The sequence below is a fragment of the Marmota flaviventris genome, chromosome 11 (assembly GCF_047511675.1).
Source record: "Marmota flaviventris isolate mMarFla1 chromosome 11, mMarFla1.hap1, whole genome shotgun sequence".
NCBI lineage: Eukaryota > Metazoa > Chordata > Mammalia > Rodentia > Sciuridae > Marmota > Marmota flaviventris.
This window is the reverse complement of record NC_092508.1, coordinates 39,350,739-39,376,614: the sequence shown is the minus strand read 5'-3', so window position 1 is coordinate 39,376,614 and position 25,876 is coordinate 39,350,739. Positions and strand designations below refer to the sequence as shown.

The 25,876-nt window shown below is 33.1% G+C and overlaps 1 protein-coding gene across 1 annotated transcript in view; it reads left to right on the top strand.

Annotated features, from left to right (window-relative positions):
* Slc39a10 (solute carrier family 39 member 10) overlaps nucleotides 1–25,876 on the top strand; it is a 64,387-nt gene that overhangs the window by 14,931 nt on the left and 23,580 nt on the right. The window contains exons 2-5 of the mRNA XM_027925014.2: nucleotides 4,835–5,859; nucleotides 8,078–8,285; nucleotides 21,926–22,095; nucleotides 23,155–23,343. Of these exons, the coding sequence (XP_027780815.2) occupies nucleotides 4,846–5,859; nucleotides 8,078–8,285; nucleotides 21,926–22,095; nucleotides 23,155–23,343 (1,581 nt within the window). The 5' untranslated portion in view covers nucleotides 4,835–4,845. The remainder of the gene's footprint in view (nucleotides 1–4,834; nucleotides 5,860–8,077; nucleotides 8,286–21,925; nucleotides 22,096–23,154; nucleotides 23,344–25,876) is intronic.

The following is a 25,876-nucleotide window of genomic DNA, read 5'->3' as shown; positions in this document are numbered from 1 at the left end:
TCTCATTACATATTTTATTTTACATTATTTTATCCATTTTTTCACTGATATATTTAGGATGTATATACCAAAATAATGACGTATAATCAGCTGCCATTCCTTATTTATCTCTTTTTTTTCTTTGAAGGAAAGGTTCTATGCATATTTCTTCCCCATGTATGTACTTAGAAAAAGTAGCCTTTTGGTCCCAGAGGAAGGAATGTTGATTGGTCTAAGCCACTCACTGCAATGGGAGTGATTGGCTTTGGCATGGGCATGGGCATGTGGTATAGATGTGATCAAAGATATGTAAGGGAAAATCTAGAAGGGACTTGAGGGTAAGAGTTTATTCTCTGTTTAAAAAAAAAAAACAACATGATCTAGTGTGGGATGTGGTTGTGTAAGGGTGGCTTGATTATGAGATTAGCAATTATCTTGAGACTATGAAGACAAATCTGAGGGTAAAAGAGCTTGGACTTTTGATACTGTAATTATCCTGGAATCACTCATGTCTCCCAGCTTCTTATGTGAAAGTTTATTTTATTTTAGCTACTTTGATTATTTGTTATTAACCACCAAAACATTGTGTTTGTAGGAAATTCTCAGTAAGATAATTTTGTGATGAAGATTCATGAATTTGTCTTCTTGTGCCTAAATGCCAGGGTAGACAGAAGTGGAATTTGGGGGCTAAAAGTTTATATTCAATGTTAGTAGATGTCAATTTAATTCTCCAAACACTAGTATTACCAGAGGTTTTATATTTCTCTACATTAGATATTTGTTTAATACCTAGTGTTGTCAAGTGTTAGTGTCTTGGAGAATTATCTAGATTTGCATTTTCAAGATTATTAGTAAGCAACTTTTCTGTTTATATCCTTTTATAGTTGTCTATGTAATGTGGGAGGTTTTTTCCCTGATTGATGAATGTTTATATATTTTGGATATTAATCTTATTTATACAAATCTTATTTATACACATTATACACACACACACACACACACATACACATGTATCGCAGATATCTTCTAATGTATGGCTTGTCCTAAGCTTAGTTTATCATGTTCTTTATCATAGAGTAATTTTTAAAGAATTACATTTAATTAAGTCAATCTTTTTTTTTTTTTTTTTTTTTTTATGGCATCTGCTTTCTATTTCTGGTCTTGAAAATCTTTCACTATCTCAAATCATAATGATATTTTCCTACTTTTCTTATAAAACTTAAGAATTTTGCTTTTCACATATGGATGTTTAAGACACTTGGAATGACTTGTGTATGGTGTGAAGGACTGTTTTTACATCAGGATTATTGATTCTCTTTTTAGAATATTTTCTATTCCACTTCCCTGTATGTCTGCCCCTGTGCCACTAATATTATTTTAGTTAGTGTAACTGTATAAAAAGAAGTCTTTATTACCTTACTAATTTTCTGAATTGTCTTGATTGTCTTTGGATTTTTGCTCTTCCATATGAAATTTTAAATTTGCTTGTGGAGTCCCACTGAAATTAAACAGCTACCAGGACATTGATTGGCATTTAAGTAAATTTGAATATGTATCTGGAAGGCTATATGTCTTATAATGTATTCCATCCACTCAGATTGATGGTATCTCCAGTTTTTGAAGTTTTGCTTTACCGTCTTTTAGTAATGTCTTATGATTTTTGCTACCGATTTTTGCTATTGAATTTATATCGTTGGTTCCAGAAGCCATATAATTTTGTATATAATTATATTTTCTCATTAGTTTTCACTGGAGAAAATCTGATTTTTCAATAAACTTTGTAGGGCTAGAAGGTGTAATTTAGTGGTGGACTGTGTGCTTAACATGATGCACAAGGCCCTGTGTTCAATTCCCGGTACTGAAATAAACCCACACAAAGATAAAAAAATAAGAATAAAAACTTTCAGTTGAAATGGAACGTGTTCACAAAGTACACAGAGCACGAGTGTTGTGACTTATCACAAAGTAAACATTTGTGTAAATGCCACTCATGAAAGAGAACATTTTCGCACTTTGGAATCCCCCTCACTCTAGTCTTTTCCCAATTATTATCTCCTAACTTCCTTTCAAAAAGTAGTGATTATCTTGGTTTCAGTTTACTTGTTTTTAACTTTATATAGATATAATTATACAGTCTTTGATATTCACCATCTTTTGCTCAGTCTTTTATTTGTAAAATTCATCTTTGTTTATCTGTAAATCTATAGTTTCAATTTCATTCCTGTGTAGTAACCCATTGTAAGGTTATTCCGTCTTTTCACTCTACTGTTGATAAACATTTAGTTTTTTTTTGTTGTTGTTGTTGTTTTCAGTTTTGAACTGTGATAATATTGCATGAACATTCCCATCGATATCTTTGGGTATCCATGTGCATGCATTTCTTCTGAGCATATGCCCAGGAATAGAATTTCTGAGCAAGTAGATATGCATGCTTAACTTTTGGCAAATCTTGCCAAACAGGTTTCCTAATAGGTATCAATTTACATTTTTACTGGGAGTGTATGCATGTTCCAATTAGCTCTATATTCTTTCCTACTTTTGTTTGGCAGTCTTTTATTTTTTTTTAGTAATTTTTGTGGGTATATAGTAGTTTAATTGTGTTTTTAAAATTTCCTGATGATTATTGAAATTGAACATGTTTTCATATACTTCTTAGTAATTTGTATACTCTTATGAAGTGCTACCTATTTTTCTGTTGGATTGTTTGATAATTTTTGTATTGATTTGTAGGAGTTCCTTATATACTTTTGATTGCACATGGTGATCCTCTTCTCTCAATCAATGGCTTGGCATTTTGTTTTGTTTTTGTAGTATTGGAGACTTAACCCAGGGGTACTTTACCACTGAGCTACAGCTCTAGCCTCTCTTTTTAAATTCCTTTTAGTAATACACATAATATTAGGGTTCATTTTGACATAATTATTATGAGTATGGAATATAATTTGCTCTAATTCAGACCCCCAGTACTTCCCATTTTTCTCCCCATCTACCACCCCTGTTTCCTTCTCTCCACTGATCTTTCTGTTATTTATTTATAGATTTTTTAAAATTAGTGCCTTGTGTATATACATGAAAGTGAAATTCACTGTGGTATATTTATGTGTGGACATAGGAAAGTTAGGTCAGATTGATTGTTATTTGGAGATAAGTCATGCTAAATTATTGAGGCTGGCCTCAAACTTGTGATCCTACCTCAGGCTCCCAAGTATCTAGGATTACAGGCATGTGACACCACAACCAGATGCTTTTTTGTGTTTTTGGTGTTGTCTTTGCAAAAAAAAATTATTTTAATGAAATATATCATTTTTACTTTATAATATCTTTTGTATACTGTCTTACAGGTCTTAAAATTAGTTTGTCTAAATAAATCTAGGGGTAGGGAGGGAGAGCATGGGAGGATTAGATTAATTCTAGACAGGGAAGAGAGGAGGGAAAGGGAGGGAGAAAGCGATTAGCAAGGATGGTGGAATGTGATGGTCATCATTATACAAAGTACATGTATGAAGACTTGAATTGGGTGTCAGCATACCTTATATACAAACAAAGATGAAAAATTGTGGCATATATGTTTATTAAGAATTGTAACACAAAAAAACACATGTATAATGGCATAAATTGGCGTGAACATACTTTGTATACAGAGATACAAAAAATTGTGCTCTATATGTGTAATAAGAATTGTAATGCATTCCACAGTTGTCATGTATTTTAAAAAAATAAAATCAATTAAAAAAGGAGGGAGGAAAGATAGAAATACAGTTAATGAAGATAATAAATAGATTGAGAGACTAAATAAATAAATAAATCTAGATTTACACTTTCCAGCAACAAACTGTAGTGCCATGTAAATGGTGAGCACTTGGTCCAAATTTAGATATGCTGTAAATGTGAAATAATTTCTAATTTCAAAGACATAGCATAAAAAATTAAATATCTCAATAAATTTCAGATGTAATGGATTAACTAGAGTATGATATGAAATTAGATTCACTTGTTTATTTTAGAAAACTTTGACTCAACAATCTATTTTTAGATTCTATGAGTCTGCTGTCCAGTGGAATTTTCTATAATGTAATGATGTGCATGTTCTATATCTGCACTGTCCAAAATGGTAGCCATTATCTACATATGGGAGTGTCTTGGCCATTATCAACTTTTTGTGTTTCACATAAATATTAAAAATAGCTCATTAATTTTCACAAAATAACTTCTAGAATTTTGATTGGGGATGTAATGAATCTATAGCTCTTGTAGTCATAAACATGGTAATAGCCATCTGCTTGTTTAAGCCATTCATTTCTCTACTAATTGATAATTTTATGTAAAGGTCTTGTACATTTTTTGTTAGTTTTATTTCTATGAATTTGCTCTTACAAATGATCTGTTTCTTAATTTCATTCTCTATTCCTGGTACATAGAAATACAACTGATTTTACATTTTTGTTCTTATAGCCAGCAGCTGTACAAAATTAACTTATTATTGATAATTCTTCTGGATTTTCTACAAATGCAGTTGTGCCATTTGTAGTGAGTTTTAGTTTTTCTTTACTTTTTTTTTTTAAATAAGGTATAAGATAGGAAGGAAGCCAACAGTACCTGTATAAATGTATGTGGACTCTTTGATGTACTTAAAAAGAGTCAGTAATCTTTGAGTCTTGAGCAATTTGTAATAATTTGAAGGAATGTACACAATTATGATTAAAAGGGACCATTTTTTATAGGGAATTGAAGGGGGAAAAATGATTCATAGCCTTGAAAAAATGGGATAAAACATTGGCAGTTTGTAGAGAGTTTGTTACTATTTTCAACGTGGCTAGGTATCAAATAATGCTTTCGTCTTTTTATATCCCTTTAGGAAAAGTAGAAATGAAGGTACATATGCACACAAAATTTTGCCTCATTTGTTTGCTGACATTTATTTTCCATCATTGCAACCATTGCCATGAAGAACATGACCATGGCCCTGAAGAGCTTCACAGACACCATCGTGGAATAACAGAATTGGAGCCAAGCAAATTTTCAGAGCAGGATGCTGAAAATGAAAAAAAATACTATATTGAAAAACTTTTTGACCGCTATGGTGAAAATGGAAGATTATCCTTTTTTGGTCTGGAGAAACTTTTAACAAACTTGGGCCTTGGAGAGATAAAAGTAGTTGAGATTAATCATGAGGATCTTGGCCACGATCATGTTTCTCACTTAGATATTTTGGCAGTTCAAGAGGGAAAGCATTTTCACTCACATAACCACCAGCATTCCCACAATCATTTAAATTCAGAAAATCAAACTGTGACCAGTTTATCAACAAAAAGAAACCACAAATGTGATCCAGAGAAAGAGACAATTGAAGTATCCGTGAAATCTGATGACAAACATGTGCATGACCGTAATCATCGCTTACATCATCACCATCGATTGCATCACCACCTTGAGCATAACACGACTCGCCACGTTCATAACGATTCCATTACTCACGGTGAGCGCGGGGAGCCTCGCCATGAACCTTCAACAGAGACCAATAAGACACAAGAACAGTCTGGAGTTAAGCCACCAAAAGGAAAGAGGAAGAAGAAAGGAAAGAAAAGTGATGAAAATTCTGAGGTCATCACACCAGGTTTCCCCCTTATCCGTGATCAGGGTGAACAGTATGAACACAATCGGGTCCACAAAACTGATCGTGTACATAACCCAGCTCATTCTCATGTACATCTTCCAGAACATAGTGGTCACGATTCTGGTCATGGACACCAAGATATTGATCCTGATAACGATGGTGAACTTAGACACACTAGAAAGCGAGAAGCACCACATGTTAAAAAAAGTGCAATTTATTCAGCTGCTAATCACAAAGATCATAATGAAGATGACCGTCAACATGAAGTAAGTATAAAAAGATGTCTGATGGTTGATGTGTAGCTCTCATAGAGTTGTGGAAAATTTTAGATAAGAGACAAAATAGAATAGTTATTTATATTTAAACTCATTTCCACATGGAATATTGGGTAACATTCCTGGCCAAAAAAAAAATTAAGGAATCAGAGTCAGTATTAAGATTTTTTAATCTGGATTTTCATTTGTATTATTTGCCGCTTTTGTTATTTGTCTTATTTGTTTTTTAAATTTGGGATTATCAAATCTAAATTTTTCAATGTTAAAAAATAATTTTTTGAGCCATGTGTGGTGGTACACCTGAATCCCAGCTATTCAGAAGACCAAGACAGGAGGATCTCATATTTGAGGCCAGCCTAGGCAGTTTTAACAAGACCTGGCTCAGAATAAAATTAAAAAATGGCTGGGGATGTAACTCAGTGTGGACAACCTGAGTCAGTACCCAGCACTGGAAGGAAAGGAGAAAGGAACACATACACATGCACACACACACACTAGATTGCTTGTGGATTATTTGAGTTTCAAACAGGTTAGTTTCATTGTTGTTACCATTAGCTGGGTTTTGGATATTTGAAAATTATAACTTTTTTGTTGTTGTTCAAACTGTTCTGGGGAGTAGCTAGAACAGTTTTTTTTTTTTTGTAAATATTAATTTATGGAATGGTTCCCAGTCATTGTTGTAGCTCCAAAGTCAGGTGTTTCATTTATGCAGTAGCCTAATTTTCTCTGTTGCTTTATGAGAAGGCTTACTTATTCATGATATTGGACTTTTCTCAGGCCTAACAGACTTGGGGTGAATGCATCGATACAGTAATAGGAAACACCAGTGATGTGGGACAGTCCTGTTTTCTTTCTAAATTTTCAGGATCTTGGATACTTTCACGTTTGATTGGTCCTTCTTAATTAAAAAAAAACTATTTGTCTTAAGCACATTTATTTCTGTTTCATTAAAGATGTTTAGACACCCTTGTTTATTATTTTCAACATTCTTATTAGAGTTTAGAAAACTTGTTAAATTTATGTTTTGTTCATACGAATAGAAAGCAGTACCACATGTGAAAAATGAACTTGCTCTTTGCTATCACTGTCATTAAGATAATGTTTTGCATCAAAATAACTTTGAATTTCTTCCCTGACAAAATTATCAGATATTTGATTTTTAACAGTTATGAACACTGATTTGAAAAAAACTTACATAGTATGAATTTATTACTATGGATTATATATCCTAGAATATTTTGTTGATAATAACTACGTATTATTCATGAATACTCTATCAGACCTATGAAATCTGCATCATCAAACTTGTTATTTGTGTCCTTACAATTCTAATGCATACTGGAAATTCTCTTTAGGATTTCTGAAAATGTTCATGTATTGAATAGGATGGTTCCTTATGGTAATTGAAGATAAAAAAGCAGCCAGTGCAGGGGTAGGTTAGTAAAAAGAAGCATGCAAACCAGAGTGGATCTCTGTGAAAAGGGGCCAGGGCCATCTCTGTTGCCTTAATTGTAGATAGATATTCATTTTGACTATATGATGGCTCCAAATTTTGTTGCATTTGTTTTCTGCTTTTTTTTTTTTTTTCAAAGTACCAGTGGATGAAGTTGCATCTTTCTTTTTCTTCCATATTCTAGTTTTGTCTTCTCAACACATTGTGTTTGAGTTTCACAATATAATATTCACTTTTTTTTTATGACTTTTTTTTTTCTTTGCTGTGCTCAGAATGGAACCCAGGGCCTTATGTATGCTAAGCAGGCACTTCACTGCTGAGCTACAGCCCGAGCCCCAATACAGTATTTTTTTGGATTTCTTTGGTCAAGAAAATATCTGTATAATGAATTTTGAGTCACTGATGATTACAATTTTATTGGAAATAATTTTTAACCTCATCCTGTAAGAATATTGGGAATATAGTTGTGATTATCTTTTATGCATTGGAGTGGAAAAATAATTAAAATTCTTAAAGTGTTTACACTTTAAGATTCTTTTTTTTTTTCACTTTAAGATTCTTAAAATGCTATTACAATTAATTGTATCCTTAACATAAATTTCTGTTTTAAAAGTTTTATTTGTACGAGATGTCTGTGTATTGTACATTATTTTCAAATAATACTTAGAGTATTTTCATTATACATTTATTTGTTTTTCTGCATACTCTTCTTAAAGACATTCTTTTACTTAATTTCTTATATCAATTTCCTTGCAGTGTTTGAACGTCACTCAGTTATTAAAATACTACGGTCATGGTGCCAACTCTCCCATCTCACGTGATCTATTTACATATCTTTGCCCTGCATTGTTATATCAGATCGACAGCCGACTTTGTATTGAGCATTTTGACAAACTTTTAGTTGAAGATTTAAATAAGGATAAAAATCTGGTTCCCGAAGATAAGGCAAATGTAGGGGCATCAGGTAAGAAAGAGATTCAAGTTTTTTCTCCTTAATACTTGTGCTTATGTTTTAAGCTATAGTTGAATTGGAAAGCAATTCCAAATAGTTGGCTTCCTTTCTGTGTCAGACTTTAATATGTTTTAATCAGGTTTAGATACATGCATTTTTAAAAAAATTCGGAAAAGATAGGAGGATAGGACATTTTATTTCTTAGCATTATGGAGAACGGTTGCTATGGATGAAGAACTAGATTAAAAGGGGAAATATAGGTTTTGGTAAATGGATTCTTCTTTTTCTTTAGTATTTATTTTTTAGTTGTAGTTAGACAGAATACCTTTTGTTTTATTTATTTTTATGTGGTGCTGAGGATCTAACTCAGGACCTTGCATGTGCTAGGCGAGTGCTATACCACTGCACCACAACCCCAGCCCCAAATAGATTCCTCTTGATAAGCAAATATAAATAATGGGACCCCTAAAGAAGTAATAAGGGAAGCTTGTATAGTTAAAATCCAGGAGGCTCTCAGAAATAAATATTGCTTTTAGAGAGCTTCAACCAGGGTAAAACCAATAGCATTTTTAAACTTCTTTTAGATTTTTTTCCTCATCATATCCATTTGGCTAGAGAGCTCATCTGTGATGGTCACAGGTACTTATTTCTTAATGTTTGAAAACTTCTACATAAAAGTTGGTATGTCTTATTGGATCTTAAATGCTATTACAATTAATTCTTTCAAAAGAATCTGGAACTCTTCATTTTTTTTTTCCTTTTTTCCTTCTATAACCAGTTATGAAGTCCTATTGAGTCTGTCTCTTATATATCTTTTTACTCCATCCATTTCATCATAACCTTAGTTCATAACTTCATTACCTTTCCAACCTGAGTTTTATCTTTCTTGCAAGGCATCCACAGCACTTAAAGTAGATTTGTCTTTGTAAAATGCAAATGATACTCTCTGACAGAAGTTTTCTTTTTATAGTTACTGCTGACATGTAGTTAATACGTCATTTTTACTTATCTAACACACACACACACACACACACACACACAAACACACACACAAGTCAGGCACTATTCTAAACTCAATTCATTTACTCCTCATAAAAGTTTTATAAGGTGGATAATATTATTTTTCCAATAGCATTTCCAAAATCTCAGAAATAGTAGGTGATAGTACTGGGATTCAAGCCTGTATAATTTAGCCATTTTGCCATCCATGTGCTGAATGTGGTATGTGAATTGTTTTTTTCTCCTGATAAATTTCAGCAACAATCTTGAGTAAAGTATTTTGTGATTATTTCTTCTCTCTTTCTTTTGTAAACTATTTTGTGATTATTTCTTCTTCCTCCTCTCTCTTTTTTTTGGTAGATAAGGAAACTGAGGTATAGAGAAGTAACTTGCCCACAATTCTCAAGCCCACAGACCCTAAGGTTTGTCTGACAGAACTTCTAGGCATCTAATCCCTATGCCATTTTCTTCACATTTATTTATATCTTTGTAAGTAAGCTTTCATTGGTGTGATCAAAGTACCTGACACAAACAACTTAGAGAGGAGAAGTTTATTTTTTGACTCATAATTTCAGAGGTTTCAGTCCATGGTTGGTTGACTCCATTGCTTTGGGCCTGGTGTGAGGCCGAACATCATGGTGGAGAGACATGGTAGAGGACAGCTGCTCAGTTCATGGCAACTATGAACTAGCAAGGGAGGAAGGGACCAGAGACAAGATTAAACCCTTCTAAGACATACCCCAGTGACCTCCTTCCTTCAGGTATGCCCAAACTGCTTACAGTTTCTATCTCCTCCCAGTAGTCCATTTAAATTTTAACCCACTAAATGGTTTAATATACCAATGAGGCTGAAGCCCTCATGATCTAGTCACTTCTCAAAAGCCTCACTTCTAGAGGTTGCTGCATTGGGGACCAAGTCTTCAACATGTGAGCTTTGGGGGACATTCCAGATCTAAACTGTAAGAACCTTTATGATTTTTTTTAACCATGTACTTTTTTACTGTTTAAATACTTTCCAAATTCTCATATAATACATATATATGCATATATATTATACTTCCTTGAGAGCATGGATTTGATATGATATGCTCTTTTTTTAATGCAAAACTGTAGTTTGCTGTATTGTCTCAAAGTTCAGATTCCTCTACTTAGCCCACCAGCTTTCCATAATATGATACATGCCTCTCTACCTTTTCATCCTTCATCGTTCATTTCTTTCCTCTTTTCTCAGCTATAACTTTAACAAACTGCTAATAATCATACTGTTTTTCACTCATTCTTCTCTACCTGACTACTATATACGTCTGCAAATATTCAGCTTAGCATTAGCCTGTTTGGGCCAACTTAGCATCCTAAGCTTAGTCAGATTTCCTTCCTTGATACACCTTCAGATATTGCCATTGTAATACAAATCTTGAGGAATCTTAATAATTGCATTAATTTGTTTTGTTGAACTTTGGTTGCTTAAGGGCTGTCACTGGAAATTTAATCTATCCTTAGTGCCTCAGGTAAAGAGAATTTGGGATTAAAAAGTAAGCATTTATGTTGATTGAGTTAGTAAATGGTTTAATATTAGTCTTCAAGCTTTTAGTTATAATCCAGAAAAGACAGCTGTTGAAAATGCATCTTTGAAGACCATCAGATATATCAGTCAGCCTAAGTATACTTTGATAATAAAATGTTCTCAAGACAGATGGAATTTTCGTGAACAGTTTCACCATGTGCAAAACCATGATGAAATTACTGTGATCGTAGAATAAAGAACACGGTTCTGGTTGAAATGCCCAAGAGGTAGAAGGCCTAGAGGGTAGTATTTAAAGTAACTAAAATGATATAAGTGAATGTGGACTAAAAACTGAATTCTGGCATAATAAAGGTTTGAAAGGATAGAATTTAAAATAATTTCTTACTATAGGAATAAAACAGACATGTTTAGAAATATTAGATTTTAGTGTACAGGATTTTATTTAGGAGAGAGATATTGGAGCTTTGAAAGAGTGCAAGTAGAAGGAGATGCCATCATTGCATAAAGATAAGCCTTGTAGGCACCTATGTTTTTATTTCTGGTTGTTTTTCAACAGGAAAACAACTTTAGAGTAGATAGGCTAATTATAATAAACTATACATTGGGACCTTACCATTTGCTGAACTAAACACTTTTTTAAATATATTCGTTCATTTGTTTCTTCTTGAGATGGAATTCACCATGTTGCCTAGGCTGGCATTGACTTCCTCGTCTTGGTGGATCCTCCTCCCTCAGCCTTCTGAGTGGCTGGGATTTTATGCACACACAACTGCACCCAGCTCATTTAATTTGTTAAACGAGTGAGACAGGTGTTACTTCCACATTTGATGAATAGAAGAAGGCTTAGAGAAGTTAAGTAACTTGCCCTAGGTTACCAGCTGCCATGTTAGCAGAGCTGTATATAAACCATAGATTCTCAGTCTGGAGTTTATAATCCTTATCAATGTCCTCTGTGCTGAAAAGTTTTACGTGAGAGTGCTTTGCTAGAATGTGACAGAGAAATGAGGAGAGTTATATGTCATATTTAGTAGCATTTTGACAGATAATGCACACATGGTAAAAGGTGATACTAAGTGTGGGTATAAATATTGTTGTAAGTATAGATTAGTCAGTGGAAAATAAGAAAACTCCAGAATGGTCTTCTGATGGCAGACAAACTGGGTTCAGTCTATTTAGTAGTATAAAGGCAGAAAATGTGGGTCTACAAACTAGATTTGAATCCTTGTCTTGGAAATAGATAAGATTTATCCTCTTTCTTGACTTCATGCTTGTCACTCTATAAATGAGTAAATACCTTAAGAGGCACAGTTAACTCTCAGTTGCTTATAAATTCTCACTGTGGCAGGAGAAAAGGGGAAGCTGAGATTAAACTTAATTAAAAATAGAATACATTTGTTTTGTACAGGGAAAAATGGAGACTGACAGGATTATCTCATCTAAAGTTAAAGCCAATAGCTTTTTTATTTGAAGACTTCTAAAGAATTCTAGTTGTTTTCACGTCTATGGATTATGACTTTTAATTAGAGTTGTCTGTGTTGTAATATTGCCATAATCCATATATTATAATGAAGCTGTTGACAGATGCTTAACTGTAGTAATATTGAAATTTACAGCTTATTCAATCTGAAAAGCCTAGAGGAAATTGTGCTTGTTTTAAAAACAAATATGTTACTAATAGTGAATATTGATTAGTTGTTTGCAGGTGGTTATTAGCATTGTCAGAAATGCAGCTTGAATTAATTATGTCTTGATAGATGTTAATAATTGTTAGAGAGAATGCCCTGCTAGTAATTATTTTTAATGACTGCTGCACCATTAAGAAAAGGTTAACTTGTTCTATATAAATCTGCCATAGTGACACAGCTACTACCTCATTAACTTTGTTCAAAGACTGCTGTAAACCAAATATGCTGTATACTGTGATGGTAGAAATCGTTTGTTTCACAAGATTGGCCCATTTAGTCATAGAGTTGACCCTAGCTTAATTACCAAGGGGGGTAGCGAATAGGCTGCTAAGCATTTTCTGCCAATTAAAATGCTGAAACAGTGTAGAAAACTGCCATCTTGCACATGCTTTGCACCAAGTTAATTAGAAAGTTTCCACAGACGAGTGCTTCTTTTTAAAAGAATGCATTTTCTCTCTTGATAATGAGAAAAAGAGTTAGTGAATAACTAAGCTTGAAGACCTTTAATGTTTTAAGCGACCTAATTTGCAGAATAAGTGAAGCTTGTTTCAGACGTTTTAGTGCTTTTTATCACATATCGTATCTTGGGTACAAATCAAGAAACATTTGCTAGTTGTATTTAATAGTATGCATACTGTAAGTTTGGTATTGGCTTCTTGAAAGACACCTTTTATTGGTTTTAGTTTTGTTTTGTTTTTTCCTTTTATACCAAATTGTGACTGGGGGGAAAACCCCAGCAAATTAATTAGAAATCAAACAGTTTTATTACCTGTATTGTTTTTTCCTACACCTAGAGAATTCACAGTTTATATAAGTATAAATTTAAATGTTAATAATTCTAAAAGTAAGTAAATAGCATGGAAAAGTATTTCAAGTGCTGTATGTTACAAACAGCTTCACACTTCTTTTCTTCTTTTTTTTTTTTTTTAATTTTTAATTTATTCTTTAGTTTTCAGTGGACACAACATCTTTGTTTGTATGTGGTGCTGAGGATCGAACCTTGGCCCCATGCATGCCAGGCGAGCACACTACCGCTTGAGCCACATCCCCAGCCCCACTTCTTTTCTTCTTGAAGGTTAAAAAGATAGTTGTTTCTCTTAAAGATTGTTTAGAAGAATGAACTTCATATTTGTAGTGCCAGAGAGCTGAAATTAATCTTAAGAATAAATAATTGAGAATAAGAAAACATGTTTAGAGTAGTGTACATGTAGGGGAATGGTAGAGCTGTTTTGCTAATGAAACAGTTGTCATGGAATGGTTGTAATCTGTAGAAATACCTGGAAATTTTGATTTATTTCCTTATTCCTTAAGAATGGCAGGAATAAATATTAATTCATGTTATATGGGAAATATATAATTGACCTTAATGCTTATGCATATTTTTAGGGGCATTAAAATAAGTATAAGTATTTTCTGATAATTTTATGTAGTTACCAGTTTGGTTTGTAGTACTTTTTTGACCACTATCTTAATAATAAACTTGATTTCAGTTTTTATTTTGTGGTATTTGTATCAAATTTAGAGCCTTATCTTCTAGCACTGAGCTGTATCCCCAACCCCTATTAACTCAAATCTTGAAAATTTTTGAAGACATATTTAGATTGGAATATCTAGATTAAAAAATGCTTCTTTTATGTACAGTTGTATTTTCTTTTAGATCTTTTCTGTAAAGCCACCTCTATGAGGTAAATACATGAGTTATAAATAAAAAACTTGGCCAAGAAATCTCTGAAAATAATATGATTTCATAGGGGAAAACAGTGGCTTAAGAGTTAGATGACTTTGGGTTTAGTTTTCACTTTGCCATTTTGTCTAATATTTAACTTTTGAAAGTTGTGCACACACACACACACACATTCCATGTGTAATGTAAAGTTAGCTCTTTTAACAAATTTTTTTCCAGTTTTTTTTACTGTTATAATACGTAACATGGATTTTATAATCTTAGTCATTATTAAGTATATACAGTTCAGTGATAGTAAATGAATTCATAATGTTACATAACTATTGCCACTATCTCCATAACTCTTCATTTTATCAAACTGAAACTTTGCACCCATTAAGTAGTAACTCCCCATTTCCCCAATCCCCAGCTCCTGGCATAAACCACCTTTCTACCGTCTGTCTGTTTTCAGTTTGGGGAGTGTATATACCCACAATTAGAATCGCTAATTCATATGGTAATTCTGTTTTCAATTTTTTGAGGAACTAAGATAAAGATAGCCCATACCATTTTACAGTCCTACCAGGGTTCCACTTTCTTCACATCTTTGCCATCACTTGTTATTCATATTTTTCTAAAGCTATGCTGTCAGGTATGAGATGGTTCTCATAGTTTCAATTTGCATTTTCTTGTAATTGATGATGGTACACATCAATTCATGTGCTTGTTGGCCATGTGTATATCTTTTTTGAAAAATGTCTTTTGAAATCCTTTACCCATTTTTTAATTAGATTGTTTTAATCTTGAATTTTAGGAATCCTCTCTATATTCTATTAATCACTTATCAGATAGAGGGTTTGCAAATATTTTCAGTCATTGTGTAGGTTGCCTTTTAACTGTTAATATTGTCATTTGTGCATAAATTTTTAAAATTTTCATGAAATTCTATTTATCTATGTTTTTCTTTTGTTGCTTGTACTATAGGTATTTTCTAAGAAATCTGAAGCTTTTCTCTTCTTTTCAGAGTTTTATAATTTTAGACCTTTATATAACTTAGTTCTTTGATCTATTTTGACTTCATTTTTGTATTTTGTGCTAGATTTAAATGTCCAGCTCCATTATTTTGCTTGTATATTTCTACTTTGTTCAGCACAGTTTGTTGAAGAAACTATCCTGTTCGTGTTATATCATCTGGATGCTCTTGTCAAAAATCCTTTGACCAGCCAGGTGAGGTGGCACACGCCTGTAATCTTAGGAACTCAGGAGGCTGAGACAAGAGGATTGCAAGCTTGAGGCCAGCCTTAGCCACTTAGTGAGACCCTCAGCAATTTAGTAAGACCCTAAAAAAATTAAAATGGCTGGGATGAAGCTCAATGGTAAAGCGCCCCTGATAAGAAGAAAAAGAAAAAAAGGTCATTTTACCATATATGTGAGGGTAATTTATTTCTGGGCTCTTGGGCTCTCTATTTGATTGCATATCCACATGCTAGTACCATACTGTTTTGATTACTATAGCTTTATGGTAAGTTTTGAAATCAGGAAGTGAAACTTCTAGCTTTGTTCTTTGTCAAGATTGTTGTAACTTGGGGTACATTTTAGTCAGCTTTTGTGTTTCTGTGACCAAAGTACCTCACAAAAAAGAACTTAAAGGAGGAAAAATTTTATTTGGAGCTCATATATTCAGAGGTCTCATTATACAGACAGCCAATTTCATTGTTTTGGGCCCAAAGTGAGGCAGCACATCATGGGGGAAGGGCACCGTTGGGGAAGCTGTTTCCCTCATGGCAACCAGGAAGCAGTGAGAGAGAGAGGGGAGAAGGAGCCACAGGCACCCTTCCAGGGCATGCCCCCAGTGATCCACCTCCTCCTCCAGCCACACCCCACCAGCCTATAGTTTACTTACCCCAGACAGTTCATCCAAAGTAGGATGGTTTGATCAGGTTATAGTTCTCACAATGCAATCATTGTCACCTCTCATCATCCCTGTCTTAATACAGGAGATTTGAGGGGGAACACCTCACATCCAAACCAGAATATTGTCCTATGCAATTTCATATGTGGTATATTCATACATGAACATAGGAAAGTCAGGTCAGATTCATTCCATTGACTTTCCCTATCCTCTCCCGCCTTTCTTCCTTTCATTCCCCTTTGTCTACTCCACTAATCTTTCTTCTGTTCTTTTTTTTAATCCTACCCCCTCTTATTTTGGATTAGACTTTACAGAGAAAATCCTTGGGTATTTCTTATGATGCAGAACTAGTGGTAACAAATTGCCTCCATTTCTGTTTATCTGGGAATGGCTTTTTCTTACTCACCTTTATTTATTCATTCATTTATTTTTTGGTGAACAGTTTTTTATAGTACATTATACATAATAGTGGGATTCATTGTGAAGTCAATGTACGTGCACATAATATAATTTGTCCTCCCTCCCCTGATTTCCATTCTCTGGTCTCCCTTCTGTTTTCATGAGGTCCCCTTTTTCATAATTTCTTCCAGTTTTGCCATGTCTTTTAACCAATTCTTGGTTGTCAGCGTTTTAATTTTATTTTGTTTTAGGACTTTGAACACATCAGCCCACTGCCTCTGACCTCTTGGTTTTGATGGGGCAACTTGTGATAATTTTGTTGAGGATCCCTTGTATATGACAAGTTATTTCTCTTGTTGCTTTTGAGATTCCTCTGTCCTTTGCTTTTAACACTTTGACTATAATACGTCCTGGTGTGGCTCCTTTTGAGTTCATTTTACATGGAGTTCACATAACTCCTTTGATGTTTATATTCCTGTCTTTAACAAATTTGGAACATTTATATTTTTGCTGTCACTTTCCATTTCTCTTCTGGGATTTAGGATGGTGCACTTGATGGTGCTCCACAGGTTCTCTCAGCTCTATTCACTTTTATTCAGTCTTTTTTCTCTCTTCCTCAGAGTCAGTAATTTCCAATGTTCTCTCTTCAAGTTTGCTGGTTCTCTGTTCTGTCTGCTCAAATATGCCTTCAAACCCCTCTGGATTTTTAATTTTAGTTGTTGTATTTTTCCACTCCAGAGGTTCATTGGTTGGTTTAATTTTATGTAAGCTTTTCCGTCTCTTTTTACTGATTACTGTTTTGTTTATATATTGTTTTCTTGATTGACTCTGTGGTTAAAAAGGCATTGTCTAGTAGACCTTCCATCAGTTTTTCCGTATCTTTTTGAGTTTTTTTTCCCCCTTTTGTGCCATACTTTCCTGGTTTTGTGGAAAACTTCCCCCCCCCCCCCACACACTTTTGTTAGGTTTTGGCCATGCTGGGAGTTGAACCCAGGGCTTTGTGTATGCTAACAAGCACTCTACTGCTGAGCTACATCCCCAGCCCATTTTTATTTTATCTTGAGACAAGGTCTCACTGTACTGCCCATCACTGGCATCAAACTTGTGATCCACCTACCTCAGTTTCCCATGGGTGTGCCACCATGCCTAGCATCTTGAATATTAAATCTCACTATCTTTCCTTTTTTTAAAATTTTTTTTTAGTTGTAGATGGACACAACACGTTTTATTTATTTGTTTGTTTGTTTTTATGTGGTGCTGAGGCAAGCACTCTGCCACTGAGCTACAACCCCAGCCCGCTACCCTTCCTTTTGAAATACTCTCTATCTCATGAAACAGTTTGAATAATGCTACCATAGATATCAGAGTCCTTTAGTAGGAAGCAAGAATTAAGATAAATTGTCTTTTTAAAGGGACAGAATAATTGACTTTTTAAAAAGTATTTTTATAATTTCTATCTCTGCCAGAGAAGTGCATACATGAAGGAGTGGTTTACCAATTATGGGGAGGGGGGAGTTATTGAAAGATATAGGATCATTTTAGTCCTAGAATTTTTAAAAAATCAATTAAAAATCTTTTAAAGGTAAGCCTTTTGTATAATAATCATATGTATTTCTTTTAATTGAAGAAATTCTTTTAAAGAGTTAAATGTTCAGAGTCATGTGGATTATTTAAATAAGTATTTAAATTATTAAATCTAGGAGCAGGAGTAGAGTCTTGTGATTTTTGACATTTCATTGTTGCTCAACACCAGGTTTGTCAACAAGCATTTTATAATGAACAAGACACCAAAAAAAAAAAAAAGTTATTTTTGTTAAAAAGTACGTACATGTGTATGCATTTATGTATTTATCAAAGCATTTTGGAGAACTAGCTTTCCAAGCTCAATATAATACCATTTCCTTGAACAACTTCAAGTGTGATTCACATTGTGTTCTAAGTAAATGTTGCCCTCTTAAAAATACAGTGAGCATGGTGCCTTAAATTGGGCAATGTTGTAACCCAAGATTTGTGTAAGGCTTTTTTTGTGAGAGTATATCTTCCAAGTTTCAAATGTCACATATTACAAATCACAAAAATTGTCTAATTATCAGGTGGACTTTTTTCTTTTAAAGCATTTTTTTCCCCCTTCTATACCATAGATTTACTTTCTCACCATGGCTAAGAAAGAATCCATGACGAAGAAAGAACTGTGTAGTTATAACAATTGATACTATATGCATATGTCCTGATAGGTCCTGATTTGTATACACATGAACTCACACAAACACACCCTCCTCCAAATAAATGTATAAGCAGTTGGCTAGTTTCAACATGTGTTAAACTGCCAATAATTGGTCTTCTGTAATGTACTTACTGTTTTCTGCTAGTATATTGAAAAATTGTGTTTTTTTTTTCTTTTAAATTAGATTTTGGTTAATTTGTCATTTGCTGACTTGACTTTTGATAATTGACCAAATGGCATTTAAAATTATAATTGTTTTCTCAGAACATTGCAATATGTATTTGGCTTCTTGAAATCTTACTGGACATGGTTTCACATTTAAGATATTCCTATTCACAAATTAATATAATGAGAATTTTAGAAAAAAATACTTGCATAGATTCATTCTCATTTTGGTAACACTACTTTTATGATTAGGCAATAGATTTTACCAACTCTTTAATGCCTATAAGAATATGTTGTTTTAATATGGTCCTAAGTTTGAAAATGTTATAAACTCAAAATTTGAAATATACTTCTACTGCTAATATTTTATTAGCCTGCAAAGTTATATTGTATTAGTTGTTGTCTTAAATTGTATAATATGTCAAATTAAAGGTGTTCTCCAAATGTTAAGATTTTAAAATTTAATTTCTTTTGCAAATGTATTGATAAGTAGGTCCAGTATAGATTGTAATATAGCTCTAGAAAAAAGAATAAATCAGGGTTGGGGCTGTAACTCAGTGGTAGAGTGCTTGCCTGGCATGTGTGAGGCACTGGGCTCAATCTTCAGTACCATATATAAATAAATAAAATAAAAGTATAAAAAAATACAGCATTAAAAAATAAATGAATCAATCAGTAACAAAGATCACCAGCTAGAAATTTGCAAATGTAGATTTTAATTTATATGAATTTTTTGGATGTTGATGTATAGACAGAGTTAAAATAAATACCTTTATTGGATAATTTTGGTAACTAATTCAAGTATATTTTGGGGTTAAATAATTCTGATTAATAAGAATTTCTGATAATTATGAGGAGTTACCAAGTTTGTTTGCTCTGTATATATTGTATATTTGGGGTCTTGTCTGTGATTTTTGGTGGTGTTCATCCACATGTGTTTACATTAAAAAGTATATATAGTTATTTATTTATTCTCTTATAGAATATTTTGGAGTATATATACATTTCTGGTTTTCCCCAGAAATTTAGTGTATTTTTCTTTAAACTTGTAATTTAAGTTGCTTTTTAGGTTGTTACTTTGAGATAATTTGCTTCTAGATTGGATTATTGCCAAACTAATGGAAGATATATATTCGGAAAGAGAGTTATGTATTTATAGTATGAGACATTTTATCTTCAAATTAATGTTTTTGTTTCCAGCCTCAATTTGTCCTATTTAGATAAAGTAACCACTTTTATTTCCTTTTTTCCCCTAATATGACTGGAGGTAGAGAGCTGTGGTAGTTTTGACAAACCTTGGTTGGTTTAGTTGGCCAGTAAGTTTGTTGACTTCCAATTCTCATGTCTAAAATCTGTACCTCTGGCTACCTCTCTGACCTATTAATATTATCAGGTTTCATCGATTTTATTGTTCCTACCTGTGAACAGGGGGCAGAGTAACTTGGTTGCTCCTTATTTAAGTGAGCCTCTAGACTTTACTTGAATATATATTTTTCTCTCTGGATAGGGTTTTACTTCTTGTGCCTTATAGAGTAAGTGTTGTTGGGGGGATCTTGCTCTTATCCTTCAGTTTCACCAACCAGGAAGGGTTTTATAATGATATTTCTCTGACCCTGGTTCCTTAAAAATTGATTTCCTCCTCCTTCCTTGCCTTGGAATATTTGCAAGGATCAAAGCTAAAGAATTTAAGTCCACTTGAATCTAATGTATGAAATATGATATGTCAAGAGCTTTGTAATGTTTTGAACAACCAATAAAAAAAAAATAAAAACTTAAAAAAAAAAAAGAATTTAAGTCCAGTGGTTAGAACTTCATACCTGGATGAGCTGCAAAGCTTCCATCAGCAATAGATGACCTATCGTTTTAATTCCATGATCTAATTTAGCTAATGAGTGTTGGCTATTGTGTGAATGTCACTGAATATTGTGACTAGTTGCCAGTGGATAAACAATTTTATTGATAAAATTAACTACTTAGTGGGCCAAGTCTCATCTCCTCACTGATCTATTTGTGAAATTTTTAAGTTATCTGAGGAAGAGATGCATTTTCCCTTTGTTCACTTAAAATAAGAATTCATAAAAATTCTTTCAGCAGACTGATAGTCCTATTAAGATTTGATTAGAAAAATAGTATTTTACATTAAAAGTTTCACAGAATTGTAATCTCTAGGGGAGCACTTTGAAATCAGTGAAATTTCCTACAGATGAATTTGGTAAAGAATTTTTAAAGGAAATACATTTCTGTTTTTGTTTAGGCTGCTAATACAAGTTGTAATCAAAACTTATAGCTCCCCAAACATTTGCATTTATTTCTGGTATCTTATTCTGCTTATCTTGATAAAGAATTGTGAACAAATTCCTCTTCACCATAACACCTATTTATTTCAAAAGTTATTTTGTAAAAATGTTTCTCATATTCTTAGTCAGTTATATATAGTAAGATACTTAAAAAGTGGTAAATTGTATAGCAAGCCAAATTGAAGAAAAGGGAATTCCAAAATAGTGTAGAGAAGAGAAGAAATCAAGGGGAAGAGCACAGAATTATCCTTTGGAACCATAAAGCGACCAGTAATGCTTTCTTAACTCTTCATGTGAATATCCTTCCACTTTGGGCTGATATGTTGTTTCTTAAACTTTTTATTAGAAAGATTCATAAAAATGTACATTAGATAGATACTTTGTTTCACTTTAGTGCTCAAGGAAACTATTATAATTATATTCTTTAAATAAAGAGTTTTATTGTGTATGACTGTGCCTTCAGACAGTGGAAAGTTTATTTATAGTCTAGATATTAAGAGCAAATCATAGCCTTGTGTCATTTTAAGTCACTGTTTCTAATATTGTGGGCCATTGAGGTACTATTTATAAGTTGATTTGCGTTTTTTCTTTTATTAAGAGTTCAGGGTGGCTAAATGTTATGGTTTTATTTGTTTTTAAGAACAGCAGTCCATAAAGTTTCTTAAAAAGCATAGTCTAGGAAAGATAACCTGTCTTCCATGACTCGTTTATCTTATGTTTATTCTTCTTTAGGACTTTTTTGTTCCATGCCATCATACTAATCTTGACAATTTTTCCCTACAGCATGGATTTGTGGTATCATTTCTATCACTGTCATTAGCCTGCTTTCCTTGCTAGGCGTGATTTTGGTTCCCATCATTAACCAGGGATGCTTTAAATTCCTTCTCACATTTCTTGTTGCACTCGCCGTGGGAACAATGAGTGGAGATGCCCTTCTTCATCTACTGCCCCATGTAAGAATTCTTTTTAACTTTAAAAAATTTTTAAATATTGAAATTAAAAGGATTCTTTAATAGCAAGCTGTTCAAATACTAATCTAGTATTTATGATATGCTATTACTTATTGAATGGAGTTTGTTTTGTTCCATTTTCAGTTTAACTAGCAATATTTTTGAAAAAAATTGAATCATTATGTTTTTAAGTAGAAGCTAGGAATGATATATCTGTCTATCAGTATACTATGAAAGCCTTTAAGAAGAAATGTATAAGAGCTGTAATGATTATACATATAGCCAGGAGGTCAAAGTGGTGACCTGATGGTAGATTAGTTGGTGTGTTTTGTTACTACTAAATTTGAGGCATTTAAGCAGTCATTATTCCCATTTGTAAAGGACTCATCACCTCCTTTTTTTACTTCTGGCTTCTTTGACAATAGTATCTAACTCTTACAGACATTTGAGTCCATGGTGTTTGCTTCACCATGAAAAGTATTACTTTCTGGACAAGTCATCATGTAAAGTAAATTAAAATGAAAGTGAGGTAATCTCTAGGGGAGCACTTTGAAAACTAAAAGATATTCAATACCTATGATCACACTGGTATGTGAAATCTGAAACAGTTTATCTCATAGAAGTTGAGAGTGAAATAGTGCTTCCAGAGGCTGGGAGAATAGAAAGGAGGGAAGAGATGGGGAGGGGTTGATCAACGGGCACTAATTTGCAGTTAGATAGGAGAACTAAGTTCTGGTGTGCCATTACACAGTAGGGGACTATAGATAATGTGATGTATTTATTTTTTTTAAAGTTGGAAGGAAGTGTTTTAGATATTTTCACCATGAAGAAATGATAAATGTTTGAGGAGCTAGATATGTTTGCCCTAATTTGAACATTACATAATTTATACATGTAATTGAAACATTACATGGCACCCCATTAATATGTACAATTTTTATTGTCAATTAAAAAGTAAAATTAAAAGCATTTTTTCTAATGTTCTCTATAAGATTGTAATCTCCATTGTTTGAATACCATTTCAGTTATTTGTTTATAAGTTTTCTTCATTCTTATTCATAGTCTCAGGGTGGACATGATCACAGTCATCAGCATGCACATGGACATGGACATTCTCATGGACATGAATCTAAGAAATTTTTGGAAGAATATGATGCTGTATTGAAAGGACTTGTCGCTCTAGGAGGCATTTACCTGCTCTTTATCATTGAACACTGCATTAGAATGTTTAAGCATTATAAACAACAGAGAGTAAGTACTTTTTATTGTTTATTTTCTGAGAAAAATAGTTCAAAACAAAAATCATCTTTTTCTGGATATATGCTTTTCTTAATTATAATGATGTTCTGTGTTACATCTTTCTTCCTTTTCTTTTTTTTTTTTGTGGTACTGAGGGTAAAACCTAAGACCTTGCACATGCTATACATAGGTTGTAGCGCTGAGCTTCTCCCAGTTCCACTATGAATAGGAGTGAAGAAAACTTATAAAAAATAACTGAAATGGTATTTCAGCAATGGAGATTAGCTATTTTTAGTCACTAATCTTCAAAGGAAAGGCTGATGTTGATGCCATTTTTTTTAGTTACAATTATTTTGGGATTTATAATCAAGATATAACAGTCTGTTAATTTCTCTTTTATCATATCTAATTGATTTAAGTAGGATGGTAAAAGCTACTCACCAATTTATGCTTACTACAAAAATGTCTAAATAGAAGAAAATTTTATCAATTTTAGATAATATTTTCAATGATGACTTTTATTACTGTAATATCTTCTAGTGAAAATATTTTCACACAATACATTTAATCAGAAATGCCTCAACAATAGTAGAAGTAGTAGAAGTAAGAAGAGGTCAGAATAAGGGGGCTTTGTGGAGAGAAATAGGATGAAATGATGGAAATGGTCATTGTTTTCAAAGGTTATATACTATTAGGGAGGAAATGCTCGGACTATTTATTAAATACCCTGATTGTCATGCAGTTAGCTTCTGTTTTTGATGTCACATTTATGAGAGAAATCTAAATAACTAAAAAGAAATTTTCCACCGAAAAAGAAGTTCAGGGCTACTGCCATTTACTTAGGTTTAGCCTTCTTCTTACTCACATTAGTTCATATCTACCTCAAAAGCTTTATCCTGAATACAACTCACTAACATGTTTGAAACATTAACACTAATCTTTTCTTTTTTTTTTTATATTTACTCTTAAGTTTTAGGTGCACACAATATTTTTATTTTATACTTAAGAGGTGCTGAGAATTGAACCCAGTGCCTGGAGCATGCTAGGCGAGCACTCTACCACTGAGCCACAACCCAGCCCCTAACACTAATCTTTTAGTATATTCTGTTAAAGAAAAACTTTCCATCAAAAAAAAAAAAAAAAATCTTACATATTGTTAACTCCAAATATATTTTTTCCCTGTCAAAAACTGTATAGTTTTTGAATACTGGATACTCTTAATTTTATACTATTTTTATGTATTTTATTTATATAAATATGTATTTTGTTACCCCCTTGAGACAAAACTAGGTTTTGAACAGAGCTGTGCACTAGGATTTGGGGAAGTAATTGTAGTTCACACACAGCTGTGTAACTGCAACTCATTCCCTACCATTTCCAGTAGCTATTTAAATCATGGGAAATAAATCTTATTTCATATCTATAATTTCCTTTCACATTTCCGATTGTGTACTTAATTTTAGTTACCATATTTTAGTGAGGACATCATAATATTTGATTGCCTCTAAAGGAGGGATAATTAAGATGGTGAGCCAAGAATGGCAAAAGGGAACCGGGAAGGATCAATTTAGAAAAAAATGAAAGAGTTCTAACAGCATTTTGTTCTTGAAGGGTCATCTGAAAGGTGAAATAATTCCTAAAGCATGGTAGGGAATAAGACGTGGTGAGAAGGATACTGAGGCAGGAGTGGCTGGGGTGACACAAGGTTTCTCTAAGGAGACCATAGCAGAATAATTTGGAAGAGAGGTGATAAGCATTTGAACTAGATCATGGGCAATAAGGAGTGGGGGAAGAGAAGGCAATTAAGAGGATTATTTAGATGAGAATCAGTAAGAGGACTTTATAATTGGTTAGATACAAAAAATACAAATATTTAAGAATTACTTTAAAATCATATCATCTCAATAAATGAAGAAAAATCATTAAATAAAATTCAACATCCGTTCATGATAAAAACCCTAAACAAATTAGGTATTAAAGGATCCTCCAACAACATAATAAGGGCTACATATGACAGACCCACAGCCAATGTCATACTGAAGAGGGGAAAGCTGAAAGTATTTCCTCTAAGATTTGGAACATTTGGACATTTTAGAGCGTTAGGACAGAGAAAGAAATAAAAGATATACAGATAGGAAGGGAAGAAGTAAATTATCCCTGTTGGCAGGTAATATTATTTCTATATATAGAAATACCTAAAAGACCCCACCAAAAGATGCTAGAACTAATAAATGAATTCAGCAAAGTTTCAGGATACAAAATCATCAGTGATGAACTTGCTGAGAAACCCATGTCCTATTCATAATAGCTGAAAAAAATAAAACTAAACTAAAAAAGCCCTCAGGATAAATTTAACCAAGGACATGAAAGATCTCTACAGTGAAAATTAGAAAACACTTAAGGAAAGAAATTGAGGAAGACACACACACACACACACACACAAATGGAAAGACTTCCCAAGGTTATGGGTTGGAAGACTTGATATTTATAAAAGCCCATACTACCCAAAACGATATACAGATTCAGTGCAGTTCCCATCAAGATA